The 27,477-nt window shown below is 39.4% G+C and overlaps 1 protein-coding gene across 1 annotated transcript; it reads right to left on the reverse strand.

Moving 5' to 3' along the window:
* Positions 1-1,310: 1,310 nt before the first annotated feature.
* prkar2aa (protein kinase, cAMP-dependent, regulatory, type II, alpha A) lies at positions 1,311-26,985 on the reverse strand. Its single transcript, XM_056260895.1, has 10 exons — positions 25,512-26,985; positions 9,408-9,443; positions 7,785-7,921; positions 6,792-6,898; positions 4,680-4,821; positions 4,374-4,475; positions 4,107-4,181; positions 3,361-3,426; positions 2,565-2,703; positions 1,311-2,463 (listed from the first exon to the last, which is right to left on the reverse strand). Exons 1-10 carry the CDS (start codon positions 25,765-25,767, stop codon positions 2,339-2,341), a joined length of 1,185 nt encoding a protein of 394 aa, XP_056116870.1. The 5' UTR covers positions 25,768-26,985; the 3' UTR covers positions 1,311-2,338.
* Positions 26,986-27,477: the final 492 nt, after the last annotated feature.

Here is a 27,477-nt window from a genome sequence, read left to right on the forward strand (position 1 = left end):
CGAGCTGTGAATTTTTTTTCCAGCAACTGGGGGGGGGGGGGGGGGGGGTCTAAACAAATTGATACATTTTTCACTCTTTACTTATACATTATTGGGATACCTGAATAATGCTTATTTTTATGACAGATTAAAAAAGTTTACGATTGAAATGACGCCATGAGCTTATAGAAGAAGCTAGCGTTCTAAACGACTCTTTCTCGTGCTCGGTCTCTTCGACTATTTAAAACTACGCTAACTTACCTAGCCTGACGAGGTCTGTGGATTCCACGGAAAACTAAACGGCTGGACACACGGTGCTGGAGGACAAACCTTGTGACAGGGACCCTGCAGCTCTAGTACCGAATCATGCCGAGGAGCTGATACGTCCCGAAAATGACTACATTTGTTGCAAAAGTGATAGAAACGCTGCAAGTTAACAGTTGCCTTGTTGTCGTACACAGCATAAATGAGTGGGAGTATCTGAATCTAAACAAATTAAGCAATTTCTCTTTACCTAAAGACATTTTGGGGTTCCTTCAACTTCCTTGTATATTCTAGCAAGTCTGGTAGATCCATTACAAAAAAACCTGTCAATATTAATCAGGAAAATAAGATTTTCTTATCAAAAGTCATAAAATGTTGTTGCAAAAAAAGTTACAAATAAAACTCAATTTCTGGTCAAGATAAAAGCCATTTTTGATTAACAGGTTAGTATTTTCGACCAAAACCTTTAAATAGGTGTCATTTCTTGACACTTAAAAGTGTTACATAGCCCAGTGAATCATTCTGAGACTAATTATGAAGACAATGGAACCAATTGGGTAAGACTTGTCAAAGCATTTCTTTGCACAAAATGGTACAGGAGAATTACCAAATTATTTTTAAGTGGGAACATATAGCAAAAAATAATATAGAAATTCAGAAAGAATGGACTTGTGACAAGGTCCTTGAAATAACCAGGCATTCACTTCAGGCCTTCGTTTCGTGATGAGTGAATTTTGCTAAGAAAAGAGCAGGAAAACGCCAGCAAGTGCCTCTAGAGAAGAGTGTTTTAATCTCACACAGTAGGACGCAACCAGACTGTTTCTAGTCACAAGTAACCTGTGAGAAACTAGAGACAAAATGGCTCAGTTGCTCAATAGAACCCATTAGAAAGTTTAAAACAATAAAGTAACAATTTAATATTTTACTCTCAGGTAACTGTAGGGAAAAGTAAATGATAATCAATAAAGGCACATTTCCATCAACTCATTTGATGTAGCCCATGTAAGGTTTTGTTTCAGAACACTTCCCATGACAAAAAAAAAATCCCCAAATAAAAGTAGACACCCTGATTTATCCAAAGTTTATTAAAAGTACAATCTGTAAATGCTGAAACTAGCCAACCCTCAAAGGTGATAAACTAACAATAGCCAGCTAACGCCCTAAAGAAAAAAAACACTCCATTCCAAAACACTTGTATGGTGTCTCCAATCAAAAGATTACAAACAAAACTGATTCCTGACATTTAAATGGCACTGTTCCTGTAATTACAGACCGCATCGTCCAACACACACACAACCATTCACAACATAAGAGTCCCAGCAGGTTACCAAAATGTCTGCTTTATTTATTTTTCAGGACGACTCATTCAGAAAGACTAATGGGAAAAAATTCGCACTAGATTCGGCCTCGCATCCTCCAATTAGGGGGCGGTGTAACAGCGAGTCAACCCTTCGACAAAAATATGTAATAATAATAATAATAGTAATACATTAATCAATACAATGTGGAGTTTAAGTAAGGAGAACGAGTCACTGTGGATACCACCAGCAAAAAACTTTTATGCACCAACAGCAGGGAAGGAAACAGGTCATATTTAAACAAGTTTATCAAAGCTTTGCATTGTCATAAAATGCTCTAAAACGTTAAATTTTTGCGCTTTTTTGCATTTTTTTATTGAAAGATATCAACTTTTTTCTTGTTTAAACATAGATTCTTTTATCTGGTCTCTTTTTCTTTTTACTTTGTTGTGACTGCAAGTGACCATGAGAAAGGATGGGTCCTTGGCTGGGAATTTTTGGTGAAAGTGAATGTGTGTGTGTGTGTGTGTGCGCATATGTCCTCTCCAGGCTGTGGTTAGTTCAGGGTCACAGCAGTTGAGCTGGTAATGCTTTTATTTCGTACTGAACAGCTGATGCAATAACAGGCGTGTGTGTGTGTGTTTGTGAGGTATGATTTGAAAGTGTGAGTGTGTTTGATGGAGTATGAGTGCACATAAAAAGGAATGTGTGCCTACAAAATGTTTTGAGTGTATAACCTGTGTTGTGTTGTATAGTGTGTGTGTGTGTGTGTGTGTGTAAGGCACGGCCAGTCTGTCTCAGTCCCTCAGGTCCACGCTGGATCCAAACAGAGCCACCAGCTGCTCCTCATAATGGGCGATATTCCTCTTCATGATCTCCTTGCAGGGTCCCAGCAAGCGCTCAAAGGCTTGTACATCAATCACTGAAATACATAAACATCAGTCATGTGATGTTGTATGAGCACTTGGCACACATTTTACTTCAATACATAAATATAAGTCAGATGCCCACAGAGACACTTACCCAAGCATTTGATGTCCCCTATAGCATAGGCAGAGGCAGCACGTGGTTTATTAGTGACGAGAGCGAGTTCTCCGAAATACTGCCCTCTACTGCAGCGAGCGATCTCGACCTCAGTGTTATCCTGTCTGTCTGCTTTCGTCTGGAAGACACAGAAAGAACCATTTAAAAATTAAATGTTGGCATTACTGAGGGAAAATTAAAGAATGTTTTTACATTGCTACAATCACCAAGTAGAACTGCAAAATGTATTGGTTAGCCAAACAAATAGTCCCGCCCCAAACCTAAGCCATTGGTTAAGCAGAAGTCTCCAGCTAGTCAGACTCGGTATGCAAAAATTTTAGGGGAATCAATCGAACAAATAAACAACCTTAAAGGTGCTCTAAGCGATGTCAAGCGTTTTTTAGGCCAAAACATTTTTTGTCACATACAGCGAACATCTCCTCACTAACCGCTGGCTGCCTGTCCCCTGAACACACTGTAAAGAAACGCGATCTCTGTAGACAGCCCAGGCTCCACAAACAGCAACAAAAAGAAACTGGGCTAACCCGCTCCACGAAACATGACAAACAGTTCCAGCCAATCACCGACAAGAAGGACTTGGGGGCGGGGTTTGGGGGGTTAGTGCGCGGATGAGGAGGGAGGGTCTAGCTAGCCTCCGTTTTGTTTAAATACTTTAAACGTCAACAAGAAGTGACGTCACCCGACATCGCTTAGAGAACCTTTAACATTAAAAAAAATGAAAATTGTACAATATAACAATGAAAGAGAGGGGAAAAAAGAAAGATAAAGAACTCACTTTACTCTTCATCATAATCTTCACGTCTCCAGACTCCACAATGTAAAAGCAATCAGCTTTATCACCCTGGTAATAGAGCAGTCCACAATAATAATAATGATGATTAATGATACAATAGCATAAGTCAGAGTCCTGATCTTCAGTTCTGCTCCATTATTATAGTGCTATAACTACACTTGCTGTGTGTGTGTGTGTGTGTGTGTGTGTGTGTGTGTGTGTGTGTGTGTGTGTGTGTGTGTGTGTGTGTGTGTGTGTGTGTGTGTGTGTGAGAGTGTGAGTGTGAGAGAGAGCTGGTTCTTTTAGACATGCTGTAGCTGATCAAGTATGTAAGATCTGAACAGAGGATATCTCAATGGTTCTCAATGGCACGGCCCACTGACTTACACAAAATTAGTGTGACACATGTATAAAGGTAAATGTACAAATGACCAAGTGGGATTTGCAAACAAATAATTATTTGTATTAAGATTATATGATTAAGTTCTCATTAAGTCAATTTACTTTTGTATAGAACTTTTCACCATACACACATTGTTTCATGGAAGCTTTACAGAAATGAATATGAATTTATCATAATATTCATAATGAAAATATTTATAGTTTATTATAAATATAGTCCATTTAGCAGTTTAGAGCTGGGCGATAGTTTAAATATGCCATGTAGTATAGATTGCTTTATAAGTTTACTGTATGGCGTTATATTTATACACTTATGTCCTACTTTTTGGGGCAACTGCAAAGCTCACCTGCATAATGATCCTCTCTCCATCATGAAATGATTTTACACCCAGCACATCAACAATCTTCATCCTCTCAGATAACTATGAAACGTGGGGTAAGATGGGGTAAGTATTCATCATTTCATTACCAGTCTAAGAATGCAACAATGTTCTTCTCTTTCTCCTAAAGTTTTTCTTCAATGATCATTTCATCTATGCAACCCTGATACTCTTTCACAGAACCACTAAACACATTTGTCAATAGAACAAATGTTTTTACAATCATTTTCTCACCTCCAGTGATTTGAGCAGTGGAACAGACTCTATGAAGATTTCATACATCCTTCTCTTCTTTGCATTATTCTTCACTACTAGTCTACGGAAAGTCGCCCGATCCTGAAACAGACATACCGTTCAGCTGAAAACTCTGTTGTATTAGGATCTGGATTTATGCTTCTGTCACACTTATTGTCATTTCATAATTGCTATGAAAGCACTTTGAAAGTGAAGCAGCAGTCATTCAGTGTTCCGATCACAAGGCGGTGCTGTTATAGAGCACTTTGTCAACAGGGTTTGGCATGCTCTTTCACACACACTCACCAGTCCCCAGAGGGCTCCATCCTCTGTAGCAATGATGGTTGCAGCACGTGGAGTGTTGTACATGAGGGCCAGTTCTCCGAAACTGCCCTTATTATTATACTGACCCACACAATCCTTCTTTACCACAATATCATACACACCCCTACAAATACACAAAAACATACATTCGGTTAGTGCTGTGGTGGCAATTGTATTGTTGCTACACTTCATTCTGATATTCTGACCTTTAGGTATTGACATTCAAAATGAGGAACATTACTGTGGTTTAAGATAAACAATGTATAGGAATTAACAAGAGCTTTTTTTTTTTCCTCTCAGTTCCTATATCAAATCACAAATTGAGTCTCAACAAGATTAGGGCTGCTATAATTAAATCAAAATCACTGATGACAATAATTGACAAACATGTAACTTTGCAGTAGTGAAAAGTCAGTTCAAAGAAGGTTATAACCATATTTAGATTTGGTTATAACCTAGATCTGCCAAATGCAGTTTCATGTGGTTGAGATGTGCTTTTCACCAGGACATGGGATACTACTGTAATATAACATAATAGTACTGTAAAATTCATATGTAAATGTGTTATAAATTCAAAATAATGCAAATGTTGCCATTTTGAATAAACTCTCCTAACAGCAAGCAAGTGTTGTTGCTGTTCCTATTCACTTCAAAGAGTATTCATATGCATATGTCCATAGACAGAGCTCAATTGTTTTCATCAAAACAACTAGTTACTGGACATTACATTTAGCTTTTCGTTTAAACATGTAATGCGCTGTGCATACAGTAGGCAATGTAAGTAAATTTTTATAAATTAACAGTAACAAAGTATCCAGTAGCAGTAGATGTATTTGTAGGTTTTCTTTTTTATATTTGCTTATTATTAGAAAAAGATCAACTTTTTACACAAAATGCTGGAAGTAAAATGTCAGATTTTTTCAAATCTGACGGGGAAAACAACTGATAGATTAATCAAAGATTAAAATAAGCGTTTGATTTGTTACCCAAAATAACAAATCAAATATACGTAAAACATTGCACAAGAATACCATACACAAACTGGCAGCACACATAAATCTGTTTATTAAAGTGCCCCTATTATGCTATTTTAAAGGTTCCAGATTTTGTTCTGGATGTCTCTTACAATAGGTTTACATGCATTTAAGGTCAATTTCAACTTTAATTCTCTCATAATATACATTGTACATCACCTCATTTCTCTAAGGGCCTAAAAACAGTTTATTCGAAGATTCAGGGGGCTTTCACACTGGGCACGTTTGCTGCGGTCCGAGTCCGAGCACGATTGTTCTCAGTGCTTCCCGTTGCGTTGGTCTGGTTTCACACTCAACTTGAATCTATCGAACCCTGGTGCAATTGCGTTCATCTTACGCTATATCACAAACGTGCACGCCGCAAGACAGAAAACAGAATGCGGCTAATATATTGTGTTTTTTTATTAATTTGGTGCTATTATGCACAGCAGAGTAAACGACACTTGGGTTTACTGTATGTGCGTCGTATGAAAGCGGCATTCTGCTGCTTTTAAACAGAATATTTAGCAGAGACAGTGACATTAATTTGCCGCCCTGATTGCACTTGCTGAGCGATTACACTGCAGGTAAACGCCTATTACCATATTTGAATTTCAGCTCCAGAGGCTTTCTCAGCACTTGATACACAGTGATAAGAACAGTAACGATGGCGTTGGTCTTTATGTATCAATTCCAGCGTGAGTCCTCATCCCTTTGAATTGCATGCAAAGTCTCAACACGTCGACAACATGAACCAAACAAATGCAAATTTGTTTCAGTCTCAGCTACAACTACAGTGTATGAGCGCGGGTCAAAGTAGACGTTCACAGGCAGCCAATGATGATCACAGGCATAATGCAAATTTGTTACGTTGTTACATAGGTATGTAACCGGAAGTAAAACTGGAATTGTTGATGACTCGTTTCGGCAGGTCAGAATCAATCATTTCTTTTAGGAGACAATAACTCAATTTATCGTGCACTTTGATCTTTGAAACTTTGCAGACCTTTTACATTCAAAAACAGCTATACTACACACTATATGAAAGGTAATATTCGAAAAAACACTTTAAAATACACACCTCTCGATTACATAAAAGTTATCCCCATCATCTCCCTGATCAATGACGTGATCTTGTGGCTTCACAAGAACCTCAAACATGGCGTCCAGCACCTCTGAAAACTGCTCCTGTACCAGAGAGAGACAAAGTGTCTGATGAAGGAAATGTGTTTTTGTGCTCTGAATCATATAGTACAGATTTATACAAAACTACATATTTAAAAAAAAATTTTTATATTGGCAAGTTTCTTATGGTTCACACAACAGCTAGACAGAGTGCAACAGAATGGAACAAAGTGTGAGGGTCCAGACATGTTTCAACTATTTTTTTATCTCGACATGCCATCTTAAAAACTCAACACTCATGGTGCACGATGCTGAACGAAGAAGGGGGGGGACAAGAGTGATATGCAGTTCTATGCCAAAAGAGACCCACATGCAAGTGAACTAACGTTTAAGTGCAGAATGAATGCAAGAATGAAAAAAGGTGAAAAATATCTAGAACTTATTTCATAAAACTATGAATCATAAAACTAAAATTTATGGTTGAAGATTCAAGACAACTTTTCATTACAAACGTTTTTAAGAGGTGAATTTAAAGACGTCACTTTTTGAAGCAGGTTTTACCATGTTGACCGTGACTTTTAGCATAAATCCTCTTTGCTAAGTTGTGTCTTTTAATTCACTGCCGTGAAACTACCACAGTTAAAAAATATTATATTTATATCAAATTAAAACAGTCAACATCACGTTTATGTGTGCACCAAACAGGGAAAAACTATGTGTTTAGTTATATGACATCAGCAGAAAATTAAGAGTGCTTATCAGTTCAAGTAACAGTATGTTCAATAATTTCCTCCAACAATGAACCGACAGTGACTGATTAAGTAAAGCACATGTGATCAGTCGCACATGCAAACCAAACCTGACTGACTGGCCTGCACACACAACCTGGATGACGTCTGTATACAGTTTAATAGCCCTCATATCTCTGTGTGTGTGTGTGTGTGTGTACCTGATCTAGAGCCTTGAACAGCAGAATGTCCTTGCAGGCCTCCTGTAATCTACAACGCTGCTCGTCTGTTTTTGGATGAACAACTCTCGGCTCAGAGTCTTCCTCATCATCATCAGGGTTAAATGCCTCCGCACACACTATGAAAACAAATTACTATTTAATTACTTAGAAGTCTTCACCAAAGCCACATGCATGTGAATCAAAACATTTTAAAAAGGGGTTTTCGAAATTTTCAATGCCAAAGACCCCAAATGTATCAAATTATACTATGCAAGAAAAAGAAAAAAATATGTTATAATAAAAACAGCTTGATGTTTCCAATTTTAAGTATTTGGCTATTCACAACAAAAAGCAGCTTTAAAGAAAATTATGCCAAAAAAAACTACACTACAGTTCAAAAGTTTTTCAAAAGACAGTAGGATTTGAAAGAAATTAATACATTTATTGAGCAAGACAGTAAAGATATAATATTACAAAATATTTCTATTTTAAAGAAAATGCTGTTTTATAAACATTGTATAAAAGAATCCTACAGTTTTTTATCAGTTTATAAAAAAATTATTATGCAGCACAACCATTTTCAACATTGATATACAAAAATGTATATTTTAGAATTAGAATAATTTATGAAGGATCATGTGACACTGAAGACTGAAAAAAAATCAGCTTTGACATAACAGTCAAGTCAAGTCATCCTCATTTATATTTAACAATGTAGATTGTTTCAAAGTAGCTTTACAGAGATAAACTTAATATAATTTAAGGTAAGATTAACATTGGATTGGTTTTATAGCGGTTCTTGAATAATGTTATTTTCCATTAGGGGCCGCTAAGATGACACTGTTCTCTCTAAACAGACTTTAAACGCGAACCTGTGATAAACGCTGATGGCGTTCACATGCGCATTAAGCAACATGAATAAATTACATTTTAAAATTCTAATAGAAAGTTATTTTAAGCTATAGTTAAAGTAATTTTGAATTGTAATAATATTTGACAATATAACTGTTTTTACTGTATTTATCATCACATAAATGCAGCCTTGGTGAACAATGTCTTTCAAAAAAAAAAAAAAAAATCTTACTGACCCCAAACTTTTGAACAGTAATGTACCAAAGAAATAACTTACATTTATTTGTTACAAACAAACAAATAAATAAACTAAATATTTAGTTCTCTTAACTATTGGCAAGATGTTTATTTTGTATGGCAAACTTTTTGTAAAACATTTTATTTTCTCAAATTTTCCACAGGCTACATAGAACCCTTTTTTGGGCTCCAGTTTAAAACCTCTGCTATAGAAGTGTTTAATTTACAGAGATGACTAAATGGACAAAGCTTAACTTCACACTTATGAAAAAAAAAAGTATTCTTCTCCATGCATTAAATGTGTCTTTACAGGTAGCATATCTAGATTCCTTCATATGATGATGTGTAAGAGGGGATTTTTTTTACTGGAACACAATTGAAAGGGGCAGAATGAGTGGGCATATTGGCCACATACAGTAATTACAATAAAACAAACACTAGGGGAAATGACGGAAAGGCAGAGCACTTATCTGACACTCACACACACACACTTTAAACCACATGATTAGTGCAATGACGTCAAACAGAACTCACCCGACACTCTCCGGTTAAATCTGCTGGGGGGAGGAGCTGTGGAGAGAAAGACAGAGAGAGTTAATGACTGTTCAAATTCCCCTATGCTCGCTGAGAACTGCAGACTCTCAGACAATGTTAACGATCAAATTTAGTCTCCAAATTTCACATGCGCCCTTCAGTAACTGTGTGGGCGTGTTAAATATTCAGTAAGGTCAGTAAAAGGCCTGTCCTACAGGCTGTACCAGTTTCAGGAGATTGCAATTATGTGTGTACGATCACAGCTGAGTGCATCTAGCACGACTCTCAGGAGCCCTGCAGGTCTGCACACCCCCCCCTCCTCCTTTCTCATGGCACTGTTACAGTCCATCACTCCATTAACTCTTTGGTGTAAAACTAGCAATGAGCTTTCTCTCACATACACACTCTCTTATTAGTGAACTACCGTCTTAAGACGTTCCGCTCATAACCTATAGCTCTATAACAAACACAGATTTTCACAAACCTAAATGTATGATCATATTTAAACACATTCTTACAGTAATAAACCTGCAACTCAATACATGCTCACGTTAAATGCCACCGAATTGTGTGCATTCACACATAAGCAAGCATTCAGATTAACACCTCTTTGGAAATTACTTAACACTGTGTGTGAGCAATGCCCAGATAAGGCGGCTTAATACACAGACTTGTTGTGAGAGCACTCAAAGAAATGAGTACGTGCATGAGCGCGTGAAGTATAGTGAGATGGGGTGCTTCAACCTCACGTGTAGGGGATTTCAAGTGGACAAAGTTGCCATGACAACAAAATACAAGGAAGACTATAACAACTATCCCCCCCAAATACACACCCACTCACTCTCTCTTGACAACCAGAGAGAGAGAGAGAGAGAGAGAGAGAGAGAGAGAGAGAGAGAGAGAGAGAGAGAGAGAGAGAGAGAGAGAGAGAGAGAGAGAGAGAGAGAGAGAGAGAGAGAGAGAGAGAAAGAGAGAGAGAGAATGACACTGGAAGGAAGAAAAGGGAAAGAATATGGGTGAGGGAATCTTTTTCTCTTTTTTTTTGAATCTTTAATGGATAATTTACTTTGAAATGAAAGTCATTTACTCACCCTCATGTCAGTAGTATTAGTTTGATTTTTCTCTCACACACACACTATATCAATTTACATAAATTTCCATAATTGATCAAATAATCTATTACTGTACGTTCACACCGCCGCCGACTTGAGCTTCCAAAGCGGCCGGAAGTCATTCATTTTCAATGGAAGCTATATTGTATATATAAGCTATATTGTATTCTCTTCCGGTTCTGTTGTCAAGTCGCGTTCAGTGATGCTGGTGACGTAAGACGCTGCTGACGTGTTATCTGGTGCGCCCGAGCTTCGTTTACGCTGTAAACAAAACAATCTTCGCAAACATGTCTAAGGATTTCGACACAGAGGAAGACTTGCATTTTTTTTGCCCAGCCATATTTATTTGAACCCCGAATACACGGACGCACCAGATAACACGTCAGCAGCGTCTTACGTCATCACTGCGGACTCGTGAACCCGCTGGCAACAGAACCGGAAGAGAATACAATGCTGAATAAAGTCATAGTTTTTGTTATTTTTGGACCAAAATGTATTTTCGATGCTTCAAAACATTCTAACTAACCCACTGATGTCAAATGGACTACTTTGATGATGTCTTTATTTCCTTTCTGGACAAGGACAGTATACTGTTTATACATTTTCAACGGAGGGACAGAAATCTCTCGGACTAAATCTAAAATATCTTAAACTGTGTTCCGAAGATGGTCTTACGGGCTTGGAACGACATGAGGGTGAGTCATTAATGACATAATTTTCATTTTTGGGGTGAACTAACCCTTTAAGCAGCAAATCAGAATATTCGAATGATTTCTGAAGGATCATGTGACACTGAAGAAAATACAGCTTTCCATCACAGGAATAAATTATCTTTTAAAATATAATATAAAAGAATAATGTTATTAAATTGTAATACTATTTCACAATATTGCAGTTTTTGAGCTGTATTTTTGATCAAATAAATGCTGCCTTGGTGAGCATAAGAGACTTCTTTCAAAAACATTTAAAAAATCTTACCAACCCCGAAACTTTTGAACAGTAGTCTATATACGCATATCATCTAGATATAGGGAATATAAATATTTTCCATGATTTAAAAAAATAATAATCCATGGGGAAACTTCTTCTATAGGACTGTTTCATCCATTTTCGATATGACTGCTTAAAAAAAAAAGTCAGCAAGCCATATGATTTGAGGTATTACATAATTATGTATAAACCTGCCAGTTTTTAATATTTTAGGATTAGAAGTTTGTTTAAATCTGTAAGCTTAAGTATGAGCAATAGTAACTACAAACAACAGAAACCCGATATTTGTCCCGTCATTCTTCTTATCTCCCTCCATGTCATTCTAGATATCCTCATGCATTGCACACACAGTCTTATCACCCTCTCATTGCTGGTAAATATGAGAGAGAGAGAGAGAGAGAGAGAGAGAGAGAGAGAGAGAGAGAGAGAGAGAGAGAGAGAGAGAGAGAGAGAGAGAGAGAGAGAGAGAGAGAGAGAGAGAGAGAGAGAGAGAGAGAGAGAGAGACACTAGTAATTTTAAAAGTAAACAGAATGTGTGTGTGATCTCTGTGATGGTACAGCGAAAATCACTTATCATGTGAGAGTCAGCAACTAAACTACAAACAGTTCTGTGCTTTCTCTCTCACGCAACATGGGATGAGAGAGAAAGCTCTCACGCATTCGTGGGATGGAAAAGCTGATTTTTCAGCATCAACACTCCAGTCTTCAGTCACATGATCCTTCAGAAATCATTCTGATATGCTGATTAAGTGCTCGAGAAACATTTCTTATAATAATATTAGTATAATATATAATAGGCCTAGTTAAAAAAAATCTTACTCACCCCAAACATTTGAATGGTAGTATATGATATTATTAACATTTATTTTATTTGATAATAAAAATTCAATCTTTTTGAAGGAAATAAACCCTTTAAATCTGCCTATTCAGTGTGTGTTGTGTTGACGTCCGTTTTCTCCATTTTAGGATTTTTGTGCCAAGCTGTGTTGGGGAAGTTACTTTTAAAAAGTAGTGTAACTCGTTACTCGTTACTTCTTTTAAAAAGTAATCCGTTACTTTACTTAGTTACCCCATATAAAAAGTAACTTTTTACGTTGCTCGTTACTTTAACATTACTTTTATGTTGCTTGACTTTGGGCAGAAACCAATATCTGTTCCTAAATGTGTAGGCCTACATAAAGTTCTACTATGCATAATGCCATATATGATGCCATAAATGCATAATGCATTTATCAAAAATGTTCATATTTATGAAGAAATGCCGGTTAATGGACAGGCATATGCATGGGCGGCGCTAGGGAGGGGCTAGAAAGAAAGCCCCCAAGAAAGACCAAAGCACCCCGTTAGCACCCCCAAAAATCATTTCTGGAAGTAATTATATTCAGGTTGTATTCTATGGAAGTCCTGAACCGCAAGGTGAAGAAGAAAAAAAGAAAACTTATCTTGTTATTTAGACATAATAAGGGGACATTCTAATCTGCATTAAGCCAAATTAAGCGTTCTTATAATGGTTTTCTATGGGAGGAAAATGCTTAACGTGTAATTAAACATGTTGCGTTCATATTCTGGGCTCATCTGATTTGTTGTACATAGTATAGACTTTATTATGATTTTAGTATCATAATGATTAATAAATGCACGCACAATTATCCGTGAACTTGATAAATGTTGCAGATATGTTTTACTATGCACGTAAACAAATGCCTTTCAACTTATGTGTGCAAAATTCAGAATTAAATGAATGTGCAGCAATATACAAATAGAGAGTCTGTAGGCCTACTATAGCCTACGTGTTGTAGCCATTAAATAAGCGCATTTAGTTTCATATTTAAAAAAAAATTATAATGTTATTTTTTTCCATCTATGCTGATTATGAAAAGTGAACAGCGCGAGTAAGATGGATGCGCAATATATCGGGAGACATTGAGTCAATCAGACATGATTTTGACCACTTCATTAAGTTTTGTTTTGAAGAAAGCCTTTCTTTAAAGCGAATTTCGTTTTGTATAAATTGTATCTTAATTTTAATCATTTTTTTATCAACCAAATGCCTGCAAGTAAGAAGCAAATATAGGAGACAATATAATCATGGAAGCGCCGGCGTGGTCACTTGCATTGCACGTGAACAGGAGCATCTCATCATAAATTAACCGAAACTCAACGTATAGAATTTAAGCTTGAAATGTCTTTAAACGAAACAATTCAAAACGAAAAGAAATAGGCTACTCTCTGATTATGAAATCCATTATGTGCATTTCTCTCTGGGGCGTTCACTACGGAGATGGCGATCGCGGTCAAATCTATCAAATGACGGAGATCGCTGTCAAATCCCAGGGACAGATAATCTGTCCCTGGGGAAAGTAACGTTGCGCAGAATTGAAAAAGGAACTACGTTTCGTTACCAGATTTTTAGTAGTAGCGCGTTACACTACTTTTTACCCGAAAAAGTAGTTGCGTTACACACAACACTGGTGCCAAGCCATAGAAAGTCAATGAGAGACGAATTTCAAATGGCAGGAAAATTGACCAATCTTCTCCAATGTTTTCAAGATCAACTTTTAAGGGAAGCTGGAGTTAATCGGCAAAGGAAGACTTATACCAGACCTTAATTTTGTGCAGAAAGGCAAAGCTTTTTAAAGCATTTCAACCACAGCAATTATAAGCGATACCCCTGGATGACAGCATCAATCAAGACGCTAAAGCTAAAGCTGCGTTCACACTACAAGGGACACGATACCATTAATTTCAATGGAGACAAAAGCGAAAGTGACCCGTTGGCGACTGAATGGGGCGTGTCCAGCGACGCAACAAAGTTGAGATCTGGTCAACTTTATGCAAATGAAGAGCGACTTTCGGGAGCGACAACCAATAGGAGTGAAGTCAGTGGAGCACACGTGATCTGTCACTCTTCAGTGCCGAGTCTGACCGAGGCAAGTTGAATAAGAAGCTCATTTTAGCAGTCAGAAAAAAACTGTCCTATAATTTATGATATGTCTCCGTACAGTGGTACTTGTCATGCTGACTCTGAGACTGAATGGTTTCTTGAACCCAGATAGACCGGCATTTGCCTGTTTGCTGCAGTTAAATAGCCGCGATGGCAAATAGCACTCGCTGATTCTCGTTCATCTTTAATATTATGCATTTTATGTATTGATTTCATTTATATTTAGACTTTTCCTTCCAAAATGTTTGTTTGTAGCGGCAAGAAAACGGATTTGTTGTCTACAACATGGAGTAACATCCATACATGTCACTCACAAACATTATTACTAGGCAACCAGTAGTGGGAATACCCAGCGACCTCACCGCCAGCCACTGGTGACATGCTGCGACAAAGTCGCTTGTAGTGTGAACGCAGCTTTACTGCTGGAACTGTTTGCTGTTTTGGTAAATTATGTAAAATCTAATAGGTTAAGTGACTGATTTTATTCTGGCCACCGCTTTAGTTGAAAAAAGTTATTTTGCAGAAAAACTGTTCAGTCTGTAAATTTACTAACTTAGCGACCATGAACATTTGCTGTAATTCTGCATAAAAGTTGCATTTTTCCCAAATCATATGTTCGATAAGGTCTGTTACATACATTTAATTGGCTGCTGTGCCAGTATAATTTAAATAAATGGTATAATATATGATATATAATATATTAATGCGCTTTGGTCTGAGCGCTGTCATGATGCGTCAGCTTACATAAAATTTAGCTGGTTTTGTGGCTAGTTGTCACCATATTCCGCTGAAATGCACACACCGATTGTGTGATGATGCAAATCTTTGTAATGATGATTTGCATTTTATTACTTTAATTTTGGTGATAACTCTCACGCTCACACTGATGTTTGCTTGTGGCATTTGATTTCTTGTCAAAGGTAACATGTAGTATTATAGAAGAGGACACCGTAAGCTAGGCCAATTTTAGGATGAGTTTACTTTTTTCCCGACGAGGCAAGGGGGTGAGAGGGCCAAGGTCCAAGAGTCACGGTTCGCTACTGCGATAATCTCAAATGAATCGGTCTACTATATGGTCAACTCATAGGGCCTGTTTACACTATGCGTTTTAACTGATCAGATAGCTATCCATTTTGTTAAAACTCTTCCATTTACACTTGGCCACATAAATGGGTCTCCACAAAATGAATAATAAATCCGTTCTTTAATTCCTATTCTATATGCAAATTTAACGGAATTCATGTCATCGAAAGAAACAGATATAAGCTGCAATTTATCTATCATCAGCTAATTTCAAGATCAAAGACCACAATAGGAGAGAAAGCGGCATGAGTGCTGGTAAGATAATTTAGTCTCTCTACTTTGAATGAGCTTCAGGATGCGAACTTTGTTTCATTTGCGGCAGTTTGTGCGTCGGCTTGCTGAAGAGATATTAGCTCAGCTACTCATTTGCCACAGGCCATATCTGTGGCGATAGAGGTAGAGCTGTCATATCTGGCTACCGTGAGCCGGTGGCCTATAACACGCTCACATGCTTTTACACCATTTTGGAAGGAGTCAAATTTACATATGTGGCTTCAACAACCAGATGCATTTTTACTTCTCAAGTATCCTTTGAAATGCGTTTCAAACCACCTCCTGAAGTGGTTGAGTGATCGGATTTAAATCCATCTCGAATAGCTATCCGATCAGAGAAAATGCATAAAGTGACCAGGTGTAAACAGGCCCTATACACACGTTCGCAAAAGCACAAGGGAGTCTACACTATGTAACACTACCATAACACAATAAAGAACCCCACTCACACACACGGAGAAAGCTGCTCGACTAATTAATAAAATCCCAAACAGCTGTACAACTCGTAAACAAAAGGAAAATACTCTCTTCCCTTCCTGCTGTAAGCAATCAATCTTGATGTCTGAATCCCCCCCCCCCCTTTCCTTTACTCTCTAAAAACTTTGTCTATCTTTCTCAGTGATCCATTTCTCCCTTTCTCTCTTTAGCCCTTATAAGGTAGTGTGGATCTGTCTAGCACTGTGCCTGTGGCTTTAACCCCTTACTAACAGCAAGAAGATTACTTGCAGTGGGAGAGCATGAATGACAGAATCAACAGTAGCAGATATTTACTCAAAAAAACACATTTTATTCACTTTCTATAAACTTTACAAAAGCATATGCGAGGATTCAGTGACGCTAAAATATCAGCAAATGTGTGTTTGTGTGCATAATATGAACATTAGAGGCGAGGTCAGCTCTCCCTCTGATTAGACAAGGCCATCAGTCTGCTTAATCTGCACCCTGACTGGACAAGGTCCCTGTCTGTTCTTTTAACCCGTCTCTGATTGGCTGATATGGTATTATGTGGTGCTAGTTGAAGGTCAAGGCATGTCCAATCAAAACATACACCTCGCAATTGGAGTCCTCCCATTGGATGCACTCCTCCTGTCCCAATGACCTCCTCTCCTTGAGCCACCACCACTAATCAGACTGACCTGCAAACATCTTACGAAGGCTGAGGAGTAATCTTGTGTGTTTGTGTGTGTTGTTGTCAACAAACATGCAAAGAAAGGGATCAGAACAATGTTTCCCACTCCGTTGAGTGGTTAGGAGAGAGGAAATTAATGATTAGATTTAATTGGAGACAAAAATAGTGAAGGTTACAATGTAGATAATGTGCAGGGCTTCCACATCCTGTCTAACCTTTGGCCTTACCCACAATGTCTTGAGAGGGAACAGCCCTGTTGCACTGTTGGGCCATCCTTAAAAATATTCTTGTTTGCCGTAACCCGACCGACCCTGTCAAATTAGGACCGACCCAATTATTTATTTTTTTCCCTTTTAGTCCGACCGACTTGCCGGTTGTAAACTTGCATTAAGACCGACCGATTTTTTTGTACTCTTCAAACAACTAATACAAATGCAATAAAATAATATAAATTATATTATAGTAAGTATTGTGAATATAAATTGCGTAGGCTACGTTCTTTCTTTTAAATAAAAACCCGTGGCGTCATCTATGATGATTATGTTTACACCATTGGTTTACGCATGTCACACTATGGCCTGTGCGTTCGCTTTCGTTTCACTCACTGTTAATGGTTCGCGCTTGGTGACGGCTGCGGCGCGGCTGCTTGTGAAATACGTCTGTATGAGCCTACATGTAGTGCTGCCGCGATTAGTCGACTTAGTCGACGTAATCGACCATGCAAATTAGTCGACGGCAATTTTTTTAGTCGACGTGTCGTTTTACTATTGACCGCTATTTATTTTTGGTCTCCCGTCACAAACGGCTCACTGTAATTCACCTCCACACACCAGTCTGTGCGCCGTGCGCGCCCTGCTGGTTTATCTGCTATCATTTTCCTTCACGTTCCCGCCCGCCTTCACTGCTTTGATATGAAAAATTGCGGAGGCAGGTGACGGAGCTTTCACAGTGGGCTCGTTTGTTGCGGTCCGAGTCCGAGCGCGAGCGCGATTGTTCCCGGCGCCCCCCGCAGCGTTGGTCTGGTTTCACACTCAATTCTATCGAACCCTGTTGAGTTTGCGTGCATCTTATGCCATCGCAAACGTGCACGGCGCATGATAGAAAACAGAACGCGGGTCAATATATTGTGTTTTTCAAACGGACTCTTTTGAGGAGACAGTGGATTTCCAAATGTGTTGCCCTGATTGCACGCGCAATGCGCAAATACACTGCAGACTCAACTCTCGCGTATCCAAGGTAAATCATCAACACTATCATCCCTTACATGTGTATTATTTAACTAAATGCATCATAATCAGCTAAAACGCATGGGCAGGTTACTTAACTTCCTGAACAAGCGCTCCCGAGTCCGTGTTGCTTTCACATTCACGCGAACCGCGGCACGGGCCCGCCATGCACGCAAGTGTAAACGCGAGCTACATAACTGCGTGCCTGCCTGCTTTCAGCGCGACTCATAGTGGGCTAGTCCAGACTCTTTCAATTCAATTCCAATTTATTTGTATAGCGCTTTTCACAGAAAATGCATTGCATCTACTTTACTATTCAGAGTGATGTTATCAGTTATGCTTTTCAGAAATGTACATAAATTAATCATTATTAGCTTACTGTACATTTTTTAAGGCAGAACAAAGAGCTAATTTAAGTAATACATACATGTTTGTTATTAGAGGATTAGATTAGGACTCTGACTAATATGGTATAGCCTAATGGAAATGCAGATACTTAATGCTTAGATTGTTAATACATAATGTTTTTGAACAGGTGACATTTTATGTTTTGGCCCTTCAGTTGAGTTCAAAACGAAATAAACACTTGATTTTTTTTTTAATTAGTCGTTTAGATTAGTCGACTAATCGAAAAATTAGTCGAAAGATTAGTCGTTAGAAAATTAGTCGTTAGTGGCAGCACTACCTACATTTAGTCGCTCATTATTCGAAATTCTTAATGGTCAAATAGGGAATAGGAGAATAGGGAATCGATGGTAACGGCCTTTTCTCGGAGCGCGTCCAGCTCGTCACGGTCACGATATGCCCGCCGCGAACGCACGCCACACAGCAACTGCAGGCTCTGACAAACAAACTCACATAAGTATGAGAAGCCAAACACACCGAAAGTGGGACGAAACGGCACGGTGTTATAGAGTTCGCGCTGCGCTGCGGCTCAATGGACAGAGACGCGCGAGTCGCGACAGACTCGACAGCGCAGGGAGGAAGTGTTTGCTTGCGCCACCCAATGGTCAGCGCGGCGCAAACTAATCTCACAAGTGCCGCGCTGACCAATAAAACAGCACATCCCATACCGAAATTGCACTAAAGAAAATCGACCATTCCATAATATGTCAGGACTACTTAATAGGCCTATAGTTTCTACAATGCGCCTAGCCATTTGACCTCACTGATTTCCGTTAATAATAGCAGAGGTTTATGGGTCAAATGTAAATAAATGGTCCCAAACTGCCAAATGTTTTATTGGTCGGCGCGGCGCTGGGGAGATTAGTCATTTTACTTTATTTGTTTCCCTCTAAAAAATCACTTTCATTGAAATCTTGATGTTTTTTTTTTTTTCCAAATGAATGCAGCTGGAATTAATGCAATAAATATGTTTTTTGATAAAGATTTCAAATTGTTTGTGGTCTATAACCTGTATAAGAATGAGGTTCGCAATGGTGCGCCCGAAGGCATTGACGTCACGATATGCAAATTTGTTTAAATTCATACCGACGTAATCACCATGACCAAAATTGTCCTTTTTTTTTTACATTGAATCTTGAAAAAATATATATGTAGACCTACCTACCCTTTTTTTTTTTTTTTGCTGTTACTGCAAACCAAAATATTTTTAAGGATGGCCTTGGACAGACGGTTTATGCAATAAGTGTATAGCAATATGAACTCTTAAACCTAATTAACTTCATCTTAACTTATTTTCTGCGAGTGCAGGACTCAAAAATGTAGAAATGATAACCTTAAGTCTATGACCAGCTGCTGAGATAACACTTCATAAGCTCTTACGACCACACTATAATGCAGCTTCTGCAATCAATGACCAGGGTGGGAAGAACAAACAGGGTCAGGGTAGTTAGATAGTCACCCTCTTGCTGATAGATAGGAGGAAGTACTAAAGTCCAGATTGTTATCGGAAACCTCAAACATGAAGAATAAAAGATAGACACACCCTGGCATACAAAACACACAAACAATACACACATAGACAGAAAAACAATACCAAAGCATTTTCTCTGAATGCCAGTAGCTGGTGCGTATTCTTAATATGTGACGGGACCTGTAGTAAAGCCAAAAACATGTAACATTTCCTTTCTTCTTTCTGAACTCTAAATACAGAAAAAGGATTAAAAAAGGTCAAGTAGAAAAGCATTTACTACTGCAGTGAATTCATTTTTTTTCTGCACCTTAAATATATAGTGCAATCTTTTTCTTTCTGAAAAGGAAAAGACAATTATTCATGTTACTTTTATGGTGGCCATTTTAACACTAATTATTCAGGCCCTTTATTAAAGTCCCTGTAAAGGCAATTTAAAAAAAAAATTCTAAACTCATTATAAATGTTAGAAATGTATTGCTAAAACATATTACAAAGACTGAACTGTGAAGTACTGAATTGTGGAGTTAGACCGTTAAACAGTTTTTCACCATTGCTATTTTCCGGATTTTTTGGGCAGGGCTAAAACGGGGATCGATAACGCACTGGAGCCCCTGAGCTCCTGGACACGGCCCTACTTGATGACGCACTGGAGCCACTGAGGCTGTCCGCTCCCCTAACATTATAGAGCACATTCACATCAGTTTTGCCGCTCAATCGTGAGTTACGGTCAGTACTATTAGTTACTACAGCAGCCTACAGATTGCTAGCTAGCTATGCCTTCGTCACGGAAACGCGTACTACCTGGATGCGATCACCGGATCACATACAAAACAGATCGGTGTCCTTATTTAAATTTCCGAAAAACGATTACATCAAGAAGAAGTGGATTAATTTTGTGAAGAGCCAACCTTGATGGAGAGCTGAGGATCACTGCCAAAACCCGCCTCTGTAAGTGATCATTTTACACGGGATAGTTTTATAAACTTTCGTCGGAGACAACTGAGACATTCACTGATAATCCGTTGTTACTGGTGAATGGGGCCGAACCGACTATCTCCCGCCTCGGCATTCATCCTCCCGTCGCGCCGACAACTGGTGCCATCATCGGCAGTGCGTGCCCACCGTGCGAGCATCTATACCGGCAGTAGAGTTGAGTGTGGCGACGGCAGCTTTCCCGCGAGTGGGCGTGGTTTCAGCGCAGCCAGCGGACACGCCCCCAGCGTTTGAGAGCAGAGAATACTGCTCATTTTTTCAAGATTTTGATAGCTTATTTTATGTACTTGCTGGCTTTTTTTATCATTCAAATTTGGCAGGGTGGCTAATGACACATTTTTCTGTGGTGTGACAAACTCAGAACACATACAAAATTTTGACTTTACAGGGACTTTAATAATTAATTCTCGACAAATTGCAAAAACATGATTTTGGCTTAGTAAAGGACATGAAGACCTTCTCAGATACAGCACATCATGGTTGAGACAACACGCTAACTGCCTGAAAAAACTACAGTTCTCTTTTTCAAAGTTTAGTTTCATATGTTTGCAATGTGAAAAAGGTTCACACTCAATATTGAGTTTGAGATGATGCAAAAACATTATTGCAACGTGTGTCCTATTAAACTGACAACAGGCAACTTGACAGTTAGGAGCAGCACAAACAGGTTCTTTGACACCCAGTTAGGGTATTTGCAGGTTGTCTCTGACAAGGACTCTGAGTCCTTAAAACAGCAGACTGCTCTGTTCCTCTCTGATTATCCAGCTTACAACAAAGAGTACACTATCCTCCAGACAGACAAGCTATACACTTGCACTTAGACAGACACTTCTTTTATACTTCAATTCATTTCACTTTAATTTACAGTACATCTTTTCTATTAGAGTAACTAGGGTGCTTTGTTGTTGTTGTTTTTGTTTTGTTTTAAGAGATACCAGACATAAAGTGCCTTTAACAGCTCGAGGCAAATCAGAAATTCTTTTTTGTGAATTCAGGCAAGGGGTTTTGTAGAGAGGCCATGTGGTTGAAAGGATGGTGGTGTTCTAATTTAGTGCCAAAGTCTGGCGGAAGTTAAAAAAACAGCTGAAACTGCTTACAAAACGTTTAACTACTTTTTACCCAAAACCAATTGTGAGCATGTATCTAAATTCTCACAGAAACCAACAATATACATGATAAAGCACTGTACATGATAAAGTATGCAAGTCTAAGAGCCATCAAATCCATCCAAACTTCTGCGTGATACATTGCCAGTTCTGCAGGGATGTGTAGATGTTTTCTTGACAGCATGACGCAAAGTAAGAAAGATCAAGGTGGGATGGTCTTACCTATGCTTTAACTGTTCAAACATGCCCAAGCATGCTCTGGATTCCTCAGCTCACTGAAGCTCTGCTGTGGAACAACACGTGTCTAATGCAGAACCCATCCCACTATATCATGATTGGATGTGCGGACGACTATCTGAGCTAATAATGATCTACCTAAACTGGATGAATACAAACTTGTACTTGTCTGAAAATGCGTTCATATTTAATCTGCCATCTTGGCACTGTCCATTTTCCCAGATGTTTTTGGCCTATGACATACTAACAATAACTGTGAAAATAATCTACTCAGGTGTTGTCAAATAATAACTAACTAGTGTTGTCAAAAATATTGATATTTCGATACGAGTCAATATCTGAAACGATTCCAATACTCCTTTTCTGCAGTATTGATACACCGATATCAGCTGCACATTGACATTCGCAATCTCTCTTCTCTCCGACGGCAAATTGAAGGTTTGACACACACCTGCTTACTCTTATAAACCCGTTTCATGCGCTCTGGTTGAGTAGTGTTGGTGTTACAGCAGGGCCTGAATTTTGTGGGGTTGTGGGTATTGCAATTGCACATAATTTTACTCATTCCTGCAGGTTTCGCGATCACAACAAAAGAGCGCACACTAGGGCTGGGACAACGCGTCGACGTCATCGATGACGTCGACGCAAAAAATACGTCGACGCAAAATATTCGCGTCGATTCGTCAGACCCAAAACAAAGACGGCCGCGCCGGAGAGTAGTATAGCAACACGAGTGGCTCCTCAGACTTTCAGAAGTGCAAGGCGGCACGCACGCACAATGGATGCGAGAGATGTCGCCGTCATGTTTTTGTTTGGGCCGCAGTTCCGAGATTCCTGTCTGTTGGATTTATTACAGCACGTGAATTCATCAGTTTCTCCCGAAATACATGAAAGTAAGTGACCGGTGAACTGGGAGAAACTATAAATGTATTGTTTTACTATAAATTAAATGTATTTAAAATGTCTGAAACCTAAAATAAACATTATGTGGTTAAAAACACTGAACAGTTGTGATATAGCCTATGATGACAAGCGCTGAGCGCGTCCGTCTTTGGCTCAGCGCCAGCCATAGCGCGAAAGCACAGTTTGAATCTGGCAGTGATGTCACGTCACTGTACATTCGCTCCTTAGTGCTCGGCTACTGCAGAGCGTGCCGAAATTGCTGATGAGATATATAGAGGAACATATCTAGTGGAAAATGAGAATGTTACGAAAATAAGAATGCATTACTTTGCACTTATATAGTCTTTTATTTTGGAATTTTAAGAGCAATAAACATATATTGCAATGTTAAGGAATTCATGTTTTTTTTTCCATTCAGATATGTAAATCAACATGTATAAAGTACTATTAGTCAATTAATGGGGAGATAATCGATAATCAAATCGAAATCGAATCGGACTGGGAAAATGAATCGTTACATTAATCGATGCACCGAAAAAATAATCGCTAGATTAATCGTTTAAAAAATAATCATTTATCCCAGCCCTAGCGCACACCACTGATTTATATAAGAGGCGCATGCATAAAGCCACCTCTTAAACAGCTCACAAGTACCAAATTGACTTCTTTTTCGTGGCTAATTGCGCTAACCCGCAAGACATTCGTTTATCTTCAGACGACAAATAAAAATATTTTTAATTCAATCTGAGAGCTTTCTGTCGCTCCATTAACAGACTAAGCGACTACCACTTTCAAGCCCCAGAAAGCGATGTGAGTGCTTTGCTTGTGCAAAAATCATAATTTACCACTTTATTTACAAAATATTAATCTCTGTCCAACTCAACAACATCTGCTCTCACGTCAAGAACATGCATGCGTCGTGACTCGTGGTGCTCTAGTGAATATCTATCGTAACGAAATTAGAAATTCCAGAATTGTGACAACACTAATAACAACAACAACTTTCTTGGCAACTACAACTCTTGCACTCGAAAAGCCACTCAAGTTTTTTTCTTAATTTACCAACCTTTCGAATCTGAAAGCTCATCAGCTTCCCACAGAATTGTGGGATATGAAACTGGCTGCACACACTTCAGAATCTTGTTGGACGCAGTGGGTCATTCCGTATTGTTTGCCTACTAAATGCACATACATGGAAATTTTAAGTGGTCTCTAAAATGGTCCAACCAAATATGGTAAATATTCTGTCATACTATATTTTGTCTGATTTTTGCATTCAATATAGCAGTGAAGTATGAATATTAGAATGTGGAAAGAGAATGATGTACCTGCTCAAATTCAAACCACTGAAAGAGCACATAAACCTTCACACTCACTGATCTGAGATCAGATTTAACACACAGTTGGAATTGATTTCCCCAATCCGTTTTGTAAGAGGATGTGAAAACAATTACAGAATTAAATATTAAACAATCAGCCTAAACAAGACAATCCACACAGACACAGGCAGGTACTGGATATCATGCGGTTTGATGAAATATGATTATAGCCTTATAGGGCCTAAGCGATTTGGGAATGTGTAACAATCCCTGTATCCATTTTCACACCTCTTGCTCACTGTTCTCAATGGTCCAGATTTCTCTCAATGACTTCTTTAAAATAATGTTTTAATTCACAAATGATGACTTACATGTCTGCCAGTGAAATCTGCCTGGTATTGCAGCTGCTCGCTCGCTCTCTCTGCACTACATGAAAGGAAAGAGGGGCTTCTTTGATGTGCGCGAGCGCACCTCTCTCCATTATGAAAAATCCCTGTTAGCATTCTCAATGGCCATCCCGCATCCATTCATACAAGCAATTCATTCAGCACGAATGGGCTAACAACGCTAGACCGATCACACACCACAGCCGTCTCTATTCAAGAACAGAAATGCATAAATATTAATGCAAATCTAATAAACGTGCATACTATCCCATCTTAATTTTGCATGCATTCTGGGGATGCCTTGTGCGGGCGCCACTTGTCACTGTCAATCAAGCGCTTGGATGGGAGCTCGAGCAAGTGCCATGGAAACAGCCTAGATAAGGCTTTTCCTCACGTTACCCATCTCAAGGGAGATCTGACACCCTTGTTAGCCGGGTGTCACGGTATACACTAAAACATACTCAAACAGCAATATCTTCATCTTTTACAGGTAGCGTAATAAGCTGATTAAATAAAGAGGCACTCACGCTCAAAGTCTGAGTCATCGTCCTCGTCTTCGTCATCGCCGTTCGACTCTGTCTGCATCGGTTCGCCATCAAACATCACTCCCTTCCCCCCGGTTTTGGCGGTGGCGACCCCGGACCCGTCCTGGTTTCTGGTGTCCCGCAGACGGGTGAAATACTGCACGGCAAACTCCACCAGGTCCGGCGGCCTCTGGCGCAGCACCTCCACGGTGTAGCCTTGAAGCAGCTCCGTCAGACCGACTGGAATCTCAATACTCATGGCTAAACAGTAGTAGAAGGTTTGTGCAGATATTTGACCCTTTTCTAAATGGCTCCTGAACTATGGTACAAAAATATAAATCAAGTCTTTCCCGTATCAGTGCATGCAGCGGGTTGCTGCGCCAAGAAGCTCGCGAGGGACTTAGTTAATTTTGGTAGCAAAGGTCAGCTGAAACAAGCACAACACATACGATTCTTCGGGGGGTTTGTTTCCCAAGGTTGGAGTTAATCAGGCCGAGTAGTAGAAAATAAAGGCTGACAGCTCTGTTTCCTCCTGCTTTAGCTGAGCTCAATAGATCTCTTGGCTAGGAATACCGTCCTGTGCGTTGAACCAGTAACTATAAATTAAAATCGCTTCGCTATTGTGTCGTATGGAACAAAATAAGCGATGAATAAGAGTCAAAAGTGCGGTTGATAAGATTAGAAGCTGATTAAACCCAGGCTGGGAGTTAGCGATGTAGCTATCTGAGTTAGCAGACGAGGCCTTGCCTTTGCACAACGCGTGATTAGTTTGTATAATTGACGTTTTGTTGTCTAATACCTTAATAACGGATATGCACGAGAGAAGAAGCAAAAAAAACTCAATATGTAAATTCAGAGATCTGTTGAAATGTTGTATGACAGCTCTGTCTGTCTATATCACCAGCGCACAGATCCGCGTCTCTCTTGTCCGTAATTTCTCCTAGGGTCCACGGTTTTTGGTAGTTCTAAACACGGCAGGTGTTTTAGAGGAGTGTGGGTAACTGGCTCTACCGGGGAGGTAGCTGTGTCGTCGCCGGGGACTCGGTAAGGAGCGAGGCCGCGCCGGGGTGAGTGTGCAGGCGGCCCGGCACTGACAGGGACACCCGGTGAACCGGACAGGGGGGAGACAGATCAGGCCTTCTAGTCTTCGGAAATCGGACAAGTGTCAGCTGTCACCAGAAAGCAGGAAAAGGCGCCCACGGAGACGACGACACCGGCACTCGCGCGCCTCCAAGCACGAAACTGCTATGAAAATCCTCGGTAAACTCCAACTGCTGAGAGCTGCGGATATTCTCGTCGCCTGTCGTTGTCAGAGCCGCGGTCCGGAATGGATATGCTTCTGGACGTCGAATAAAACAAATTTCGCCATGAAGGAGCTTAAATATTCTCGTTTTTTCCAGTAAGAACAGACCGTTGGTGCCTCCTGTGAAGGCGCGGACACTCTCTCCTGTTCCACCGCGAGCCGCTGAGCCTCGGGGGCGCGGTCAGAGTTCGAGAGCGAGCGTCAAGCCCTGATGGACTTCGAAAATGACCAATCGCAGAGCAGCATGAGACTGAAGCTCCACCCCTTTTGAAGCGTTTGCGCGAGATTTAGGAAGTGGGTGAAGAGGCTGGGGGGGGTTTCAGGGCCAAATTCTGAACTCAAGCAAAGCTGAGCGTAGAGAAATATACGGAAGCACTCTCTGTAACAGAAGTGATTGAAAAAGAACAAAAGTATCGATAAAGGAGGAACAGTTTATTTTACACGAATCTTCGGTCTTGAGTCATGAATTCTATAAATGCGTTGTATATGCAACCATAAAACGTAAAATATTAATTTTTATTACCGAAAGTAAAAGCTTATTGTTTGATTTAGGCTACTTTGAAAACACAAAGCAAAGCTACAATCTATCTATGTCGATTCCTAGAAGGGCTCCATAGCAAAAAAAATTTATCTCAGACGAACAATTCACGAAACACATAAATGCCA

The sequence above is a fragment of the Rhinichthys klamathensis genome, unplaced genomic scaffold, assembly GCF_029890125.1.
Source record: "Rhinichthys klamathensis goyatoka isolate OS25496 unplaced genomic scaffold, OSU_Roscu_1.1 h1tg000180l_1, whole genome shotgun sequence".
NCBI lineage: Eukaryota > Metazoa > Chordata > Actinopteri > Cypriniformes > Leuciscidae > Rhinichthys > Rhinichthys klamathensis.

Excerpts from the sequence above, each read along its gene's own strand:
- prkar2aa (XM_056260895.1), bottom strand. The coding sequence starts at position 25,767 with ATGAGTATTGAGATTCCAGTCGGTCTGACGGAGCTGCTTCAAGGCTAC. Across the intron at positions 7,922-9,407 it reads ATTTAACCGGAGAGTGTCGG|TGTGTGCGGAGGCATTTAAC; the intron begins GTGAGTTCTGTT and ends TTGTTTTCATAG. Across the intron at positions 2,704-3,360 it reads AGATTATGATGAAGAGTAAA|ACGAAAGCAGACAGACAGGA; the intron begins GTGAGTTCTTTA and ends TGTGTCTTCCAG.